Raw genomic sequence first — 8,508 nt, forward strand, 5'->3', positions numbered from 1 at the left:
CAACAGTTTTAGAGGCCAAGAGGAAATGCTCGAAGCTTTCAAAAACTTTACCTCAGTACAGGTTTCATTTAAAGGTCTTGATTTTATTTCAAGTTTGTCCTTCAGGCACTGATACTGTGAATTCAATACTTTACTTGGAAATTGTTAAAATAAATTGAAAGTGAAGAATGCATGCAGCTAAAACGTAGCTCAGCCTAACTGGCCTTTAAGTGGAAAGTGTTCTAGCTGTTGTTCAGACAGCCTCTCTCTACACGCAGGGCGGTGAACTTACAAAGACTTGTGTTGTGAATGAATGTGTGGGGGCTCGAGGGGCGGGGCGCTCAGACATGGGTGTGTTCTGTCACAGCCTTCGACACAGGCTATTTATTTTTATTTGTTCCCGTTCCTAGAGGTTTGCTGTTAGGTCGAGTTTAAACTGTGTCAAAGAGCACGTGTGAAGTTAAGGAGCTCAAGATGTTTCACAGATTTAGACTGCCGAGCCGTCACATAACCTCAACAATATCATCACAGATCATACATGAAATAAACAGGTACGGATTTCATACAGTATTATATATATTGTACGTGTTACTTTAGTGCCACACTCTACATGACAATATACAAGAGAATTTTGATGCTTTATAAACCATAAGATATTCTCTGACTCTAGCTTTTAAAATGTGATAACTTTCTGCATTTCTCTGTTCGACATCATAAATTAAATATCATTTGGTTTTGGGCTGTCGATTGGACAAAACAAGACATTTGAGGACACCACCTTGGCAGTGGTGGCATGTAACTACAAATGCATTTACTCAAGTATTGTACTGAAAACACAGCCACAACTAATTTTAATAAGATATTAAATATTTCCTACCGGACTCCTTCCAAATTAGCAAGATTTAAACAGATGCAGCAGAAAGGTGGGAACTCTGATGCAGATGTTATATGAATGTGACAAAACAGACTGAACATGTGGGATGGCATAATTTCTTTCTTGAATAAAATGTCTGGAATACAATGGATCAAAAATCAGTGTGTCTCCCGGCACTGTGTTAAAACATCAGGAATCATGGTGACGTTTAGTTATAATAACTGAGCATTATTTATATTTGGACCAAGTAAATCATGTCATGTCAGAGTTTTTTCATCCAGTGTTTCAAAAACAAGAGAAATCCTGGACAGACCCTGAAAGAAGACATATGCTGTTCATGTGATTGTAAAAAAATATTTCTATTATTTCATTGTCAATGTCTGACCAAAAATATATGTTTTTTAGAAGTACTGTACGTATGTAAGATTTTGATGCATTTGTACTTGAGTATTTCCAATTCATACCACTGTATACTTCTGATTTTTTACTTTTTGGAGGGAAAACTGTACTTTTTCCCCGATAACTTTGCAAATTCAGATAATCAGATAATCTGATATGATGCATTATTATAGATTAAACTACACAGCATCAGGTAAACTTATCCCAGCTATTACCAGCTGCAACATTAGTGACGCTTAAACATGAATGCATCAATAATTATAATCCAATAATATAATCATTCTGAAATGGGCAGTTCTGAATAATGAGTTATTAATTTTATTTTTGCTACTTTCTATCTATCTATCTTGTATGAGAGTAAATTTCCACCAATGCACCTTTGGTTCTGGGAAAGTGTGATGGACATATATTTTCATTTAAAGACAGTGATTTTCAAAATGGGGACGCCAGAGGGGCCTCAACAAAACGCTAAAAAAAAAAATCATTTATAAAAACAAAATAAAACTATCATTATGTGATTCGTTTATCATAATATTAACATACTGAAATCTTATTTGTTGTGCCCATCTATCTAATTGCCTGCTAGTCAAAACATCACTCATCATGTCAGAAGATGTCAGTGTTGATTTGCTCTGCTCCTGAAATAAAGCGCAAACTCACAAACATGGACACATTTTAGAAAAAGGAAAGAGCTGACAAACAGACCAGATGACAAAAGCTCAGCTGCAAAAAATCTGAAAAACTCCTGACCACGTAGAACTCGCAAATATGATGCAGCACGTCAAATTTACTGCCACATGTAAGAATGGCTGTGAGTGTCCCAAATTCTTTCGTCCTCTGCTTCGAGACCCTCTCAAATGAGTGTTTAAAACTGTCTGGGCTTCAGCGTCACTTGAAACAAAAACACCCAGCAGAGGCCGAAAAAAACAGTCAAGTCTTCTTAAAGATATCTTGCAAAAGAGGGACCCCAGCCATAAACTAAAGCTATTTGTGAGGCCTTGACATGGAAAAGTTAGGAAACTGGACTAAGTGATAAATCCAAAACATGACTGACAGATTGAACAATAATCAATAGCTGCTGCTCTACACTGTATGACAACTTAATATGAACTATAACACAATCAGTGAGTGACATTATTCTCTTGTGTAGTGCTATGTCACTCTGAAGATGAGGATTTAACGGATGTGAAGGCAACAAGACAGAACGTAAGCTGGAGATGAAAAGTGCTTTGTCACAGCAGACAGTCTGACTTGTCACAGCAGGAAACTCACAGCAGGTGTTACTAATAGCATTAATGATGGATTGATTCTATTAAAGTGTCCCAGTAAGCCATGACGGGGTGACAATGAGCCAGCATGCACGACACCAGGACCCAGAAACCGAAGCAGCTAAATGGAATTTAGCCATAATTAATTTTATTAGTTACACCTGTGCTCATCAAACAGAATACACGATAAGTCTTCTTCATACTCCATAGGATAAATAAATAATTGCTGACTTAATTCACCCGTCATTTATTTCCACTAATACCCCCAAAATGTCAAAAAAAATAACTGGCTATTTTGGGACAAGGCCTGGCGTTGTACACTCTGGATGTGATGTGCTGTTTCCCCTCTGGTTTGCCGTGATGTCACCATGGGAAAATAGCTCATGGGACTTCAACCTCTGCCCTGATTGGTAGACACAGCCTTCAAACTAGATGTATAATAAAAACTGGATTTTCTATAAAGCTGAGTACAGAGAAACCACCAGGAATAACACGGACTGTGAAGGTGACCGCTCTCTCCTCTCCTCCGGTGTCACTTTGGTGTTACTTTGAGGAGGTTGGCAGTGGGAGGAGATATGCAGATGGATGCCAGTGGAGCCCTATTAGTGGCGTCTGTAGTCCACCAAACTCACAGTGGACTGTTGTCACTCCAACACAGTCTGTCCACCACACCCACAGCCAGCGTCAGGGTCACTCACAAGGTGGCATTCTGCTTCATAGCACAGCCAAAAAAGTTTGCACTGCAAAGACTAAAGTCTTTTTTAGCCTTTTTTTTTGTTTGTACTGAGATATCTTGAGGCCTCGCAATTCAACTTGATATTTCCATATCAAGTGAACGGAGTGGAATATTTAGGGGATTATTTGCCCTTGATGGAGGAATATTTTTTTCTTTTGTGAGATCACCTCAGTTTGAAGCTTTTGGATATTCAAGGATGCATTTTCCTTTTGTGTTTATGACTCTGTTTTTGTCACTGGTTGAAGCCAAGTTCTACAGGCCATTCCAGTTTAACCAGTATAAAGCTGGGTTCAGTCAACACCATGACCAAGGGAAACCCACCAGCAGGCACAAGTGAGTTCTGTCTCTCCATGTCTCTTGGATGTCACTTTCTGTTACTTTTTATTTTCAAAGCCGACTATAAATCCTAATAATGTGTCCTGCCTCTGTTCTGTCGTCTTTTATCTCTCCGAAAGGAACCACTGTGCTTATGTCGTTGAGAAGACAGTGTCCTTCACCATGCAGGACGGGGCAGCTCCATATGTAAAAGCTGAGTACAACAAGTGTTCCTGGGGTCAGAAATGTCCAACTCTCATGTAAGTAAAAAAGGGCTCTTATTACTTGTGTTGATATTTAGTGCTTGATCTACCTTAAAAGGAAAATTCTGCAAATTGCATGTAGATGTTCACTCAGGTAAATATGGTTAAAATACAATATTGACCAAGAAAGCTGAGTTCTCCTGCCTGCAGAGCCATGCCAGCAGTGCCTACATGTACCAGAAAGCATTGCACATTAGATCCTTGCCCATGTTGTATCACCACCCTTGTCTATAGTGATTACTTTGTTGGCCAAAGCACAGCGTTAGGTGACAAATATACTCGTCTGGCAGGCCCCCTGGCTACCCAGAGGAGAAAACTAAAAATTCAAGTTGATACAGCCTGAAGTTCTTCCTTGACAACGGCGACATCACTGTGACACCACTAGATGCAGGAAGAACAACAGATTTTGCAGCAGGAGAACTCAGCCTTCTCAATGTAGCAGCGCTGAGGAATTAATTGCTTCAAATTAATTACAATTACCATCAACACCAACTTGACGTCTACACAAAAAGTGCAGAAATTTCCACTTGACTTAAAAGAAAATTGGCATCACTTCAGGGGACAAAATACTATAGTTAAGTGTATGTTTCTGACTGGTTTCTGGTTAACTGTCCCCCTCAGGTATCGTTTGATGTACAAACCGCTCTACAAGGTGGCTCATAAAACCGTCACAGAGCTGGAGTGGCGTTGTTGTCCTGGGTATTCTGGTTATGGCTGCATGGAGGGACATCCAGTTTACCAACACCCCATGAAAATGATGCCGCCTTTCAAGGGACCGCCAATGAAGGGCCCACAGTTTAAGGGCCCGCCATACAAAGGTCCCATGTTTAACCCTGTTGTGAAGGCCAACCCATGGAGTCAACCCAAAGGACCTCCCACCAGCGGCTTTAACTCTCACCCAATGCGCCACTTTGGGCCTCCAAGCTCCTCCTCCTACCCAGACACCTCCTTCGAGCCTTTCCCCTCTGAGCCGGAGCCAATGCCAGAGCACCAAGAAGCACATCTCCCAGAACACGACCAGGAACATGAGCATGAACATGAGCATGGCCAAGGACCAGAGGAACATATACCAGAGGAAATCCCTCCGCTTCCCTCTGGTGGTGAACAACCTGAGGGTGAGACCACAGGTGTGTCCTCACTCCTCACTACGTACTAATTTTCTGTTTTTTTCTGAAATGTGGGACGATGGGGGCTACAACTAAAACATATTTTATTACCAGTGAATCAGCAGGTTAGTTTCACAAATTGTTTAATCTATAAAATGTCAAAAAACTGTCATCAGTTTCCAAAATTCCACTGTCACATCTTCAAATTGTCTTTTTTGTCCAACAGTGCAAAAACCAAAAGATTCTTCATCTATTATCATAAATGACAAAGAAAACAGCATTCTTTTACATTTAAGTAGATTAAACCAGAAAATGTTTGACATTTTTTAATCCATAACTAGACTAATTGTTGAGGCTCTACTATGTAGTGTGTTCACACTGGATGAGCAACAAACCTGAGCATACACTTCTCCCCCTCACAAGATAATATTGAGAACCACTGATTTGTCAACTTTTGAATCAAACTGCACAAAAACCCTGAGAGGCACAAATTCTTGTGATTCATTTTATGTCTGATCTAAATTTTTTTGTTTGTTTTTAATTATGTGTTTATGACTTTTGAACAGGTGAGAAGATCATATCATATCAATTTTATCTGTTAAAGGTTAAAGGAAAAGTTTTGTGAGGGTCGGTTAGTGTTTTCCATATGTGAAAAAAGGCTAAAACAAATGTTTTTGCAGGATTTATTTATTAATTTATTTATTTTTGTTGGTGTAAAACTCATTTTGGCTACAACAGGATGAAATGCACCTCTACCTCATGTTTGTATTTTCTTACAGGTGAGTTTTAAGTTTCCAATTCATTCTAAACTTATTGTGTACCTTGTGTACCTAAAGAATACAGAGAAAAAATATTCTCACAAAAAAATCACTTGAAAATAAAAAAATAATCACCGCCTGCGTTTTCATCTGCCAAAACTTTTGTCCACTTGTTTTCACAGATGAAAAAAAAGGAACTTAGAAAAATTATTGTGGCAAAACTTTTTTTTCACCTGTTGTTAAGTCATAAACACAGAAGAGAAAAGTAAACAGATTAGAATTTTTTTCTAATTAGCCTTTCAGGGCTTCCAATAAACTGCTATCACACCAAAGCACAATGCTGCGCTAAGTTTGTCCCAGTATCAACAGCTTTTCTTTCTGTCTTTAGGCCAAACTCTGGACAGTGAGACAGAGGAACGAATATATCGAATGGAGGAGGATGTACAACGTCTAAACCAGGGTCTGGAGACCTTGAGGGGAACTGTGAACGGACTTGAAGACAGTCTACGAGCCTCACTGAGAGAGGATGCAAATAGGATGCTGTCAGCTCTGCTCTCTGCTGCCCCTGGTCCCATTCCCGCTCCAGCTGTGGCCTCTAGTCCGTCATCCACTGTTGGGTTTGTAGAGATCCCTGGAGGAGATCCTGATACAGAGGGTCTAGATGGCAGACATGTGTTTCCAGGCATTTCAGAACTGAATGGAAGGGTGGAGGAGCTCAGGACAGAGCTGCAAGCAAAGACCGCAGAGCTGCAGGAACTTAAAGCAACAGTGATGGGACACGATGGAGCACTGAAGAGGATGTCGAACAGGAACTCCACTGGCAATCTTGCGGGAAATGCCCAGACAGCAATGGAGAAGATGATGGATGCAAAGCTGAGTGCAGCCAGAACAGAAATTCTTGATGGATTTGACAAGCGTGTGGAGAACGCAGAGGGCCGGTGCGAAGAGAAAGCCGGGGAGGCACGTCGTCAGTGCCAGAGGGAGCAAGGTGAGAGGCAGGAACAGATGGAAGATGCTTTGGTAGAGAGTACCATGGACTTGAGAACAGAGCTGAGAAACCTCCAGGCGCAGATCCATGATCTAAAGGCTGCAGAGGGCTGCAGTGATAGAATGACTGGACTGATCGAAAGGGTGCAGCTGCTGGAAACATCAGTGGCAGGCCTCAACCAGTCCCAGGGGCACCTGAGAGTGGAGCTGGGTGGACATAAAGACCACATAGAGGGAATTCTGGAGGGACGTCTGAGATATGTCGAGTCCAAGCTCAACCTGACCGGGGAGATTAAAGGCGATGGGTCTGGAAGGAAGAGTGGTGTCCCAGGACAGGGCCTGGAGGCCAGGATGGAGGGTAAGTTGAAGGCTCTGGAAGGTCGCTTACTGACGGCTTTGGAGGAGCTGGGTAACGTCACTGCCCCCGCCCTGCTGGAGGGTCATGCTGTTCCCACTCTGGAGACAGAGCTGGAGTCCCTCAGAGGGAGACTGGAAGTGGATGTGGACAGAGTGAAGAAGCACCTGAGCAGCCTTGAGGTTCTCTGCTCCTCGTCCTGTTCTTCACCTCAGACACCATCTGCCATCCAAGGAGACTCTGCTGCACCAAGTGCTCACCAGGCAGAGGAGCAGAGTGTGAATGAGGCACTGGACTTGCAAGATGACCGTTTGAACAGGCTCAACATCACGCTGCAGGATATCCTGAGTCGTCTGACCGACAAGGACCAGAAGGAACAAGCACAAGGAGATTATCCCATTGAGGGAGAGCTCACGATACTCAAATTCAACGTCCGCTCAGTCAACCACACCCTGACAGGCCTCCAGAAGTCCCTTGGTACGGTGGTGCACCAGGTGGGTCAAGCCAACAGCACCTGGCAAGAGAGAGAGGCTCGTCTGGCCCAGCAGATTAAGGGTGTGGTCCAGCTGGTGGGACATCAGGCCTCCATGCTCGGGGCAGGTGAGCGCAGACTGACCCGACTTAAGGGTGAGCTGCAGGCGATGAAGAGGCGGCTCGCTCAGGAGGTCCAGGGCTGCCGGAGCACAGCTATGGGCGTCCAGAAGGAGGTAACTGAGGTCGGAGGGCGTGTTGCCAGCGTGGAGAGCCAGTGTAAGGGCCTGAATGACATGGCAGAGGACCTGGAGAGAATCAGGGAGGAGCTGGAGGGACAATCAAACGGGCTTCTCCTGCAAGTCAACGGGACTTTGTCCAGCCACGCTCAGCAGCTGTCTGAGCTGAGAGGCGAACTTAGAAACTGCACCTCCAAAGTACAGCCAACACAACAGAGTTTAGAGCTGGAGGACGAGCCGAGACGAGGGGACACCTTCACTTTGAATTAGCTGTTTATACGGACAATAGATTTTAAAAATGAAAGCATAAATATTTTGCAGGTGTAGTGGGGGTCCACTAAAACCCCATCTTGTTATTTGATTTGTAAAATACAAAGGTTTTGAACCTGCACTGAAATAAGGATGGTTTTAGTTAGCTTACAGTTTTAAAAATAAAATGGCAGCTAATTCTGACTGCACTAAGAACAAAGAATCGTGAAATCCCCACTTCTTTTGGAGCCTCGGTCAACAAACTAACTATCTAAATAGCTAGCTAGCTAATCTACATCAATTGTTAACTAGCTAGCTACACCTGATAGCTAATGCTAGCAAAATACTAGCATTTTTTAACATTATAAGTTACTTTTACAGGTCGCCCAGCAACATCTTTTATCCATTTTCAAATTTAATTTAGTTTTCTTTTCAACACAGACGAGCCAGGCACATAAAATATTTAAGAACAGAAAACAGGAAAGGCAAAAGTTGACCAAGGTTCTGCT

The 8,508-nt window shown here is 42.5% G+C and overlaps 1 protein-coding gene across 2 annotated transcripts; it reads left to right on the forward strand.

The window, feature by feature from the left end:
• The first annotated feature begins 3,146 nt into the window (after positions 1 to 3,146).
• Positions 3,147 to 8,059, forward strand: emilin3a (elastin microfibril interfacer 3a). Of its 2 annotated transcripts, none has more exons than XM_084720480.1 (4): positions 3,147 to 3,589; positions 3,712 to 3,831; positions 4,456 to 4,961; positions 6,087 to 8,059. In XM_084720480.1, the coding sequence occupies exons 1-4, from the start codon at positions 3,453 to 3,455 to the stop codon at positions 8,018 to 8,020; spliced, it is 2,697 nt and encodes an 898-aa protein (XP_084576606.1). In that variant the 5' UTR covers positions 3,147 to 3,452; the 3' UTR covers positions 8,021 to 8,059. The 2 variants fall into 2 exon arrangements, with proteins under 2 accessions (XP_084576606.1, XP_084576607.1); XM_084720481.1 differs by having other exon boundaries at positions 4,456 to 4,934.
• The last annotated feature ends 449 nt before the right edge of the window (positions 8,060 to 8,508 follow it).

This window comes from Lutjanus erythropterus, chromosome 6, assembly GCF_056507025.1.
Source record: "Lutjanus erythropterus isolate fLutEry1 chromosome 6, fLutEry1.hap2, whole genome shotgun sequence".
In the NCBI taxonomy this organism is placed as follows: Eukaryota; Metazoa; Chordata; class Actinopteri; order Lutjaniformes; family Lutjanidae; genus Lutjanus; species Lutjanus erythropterus.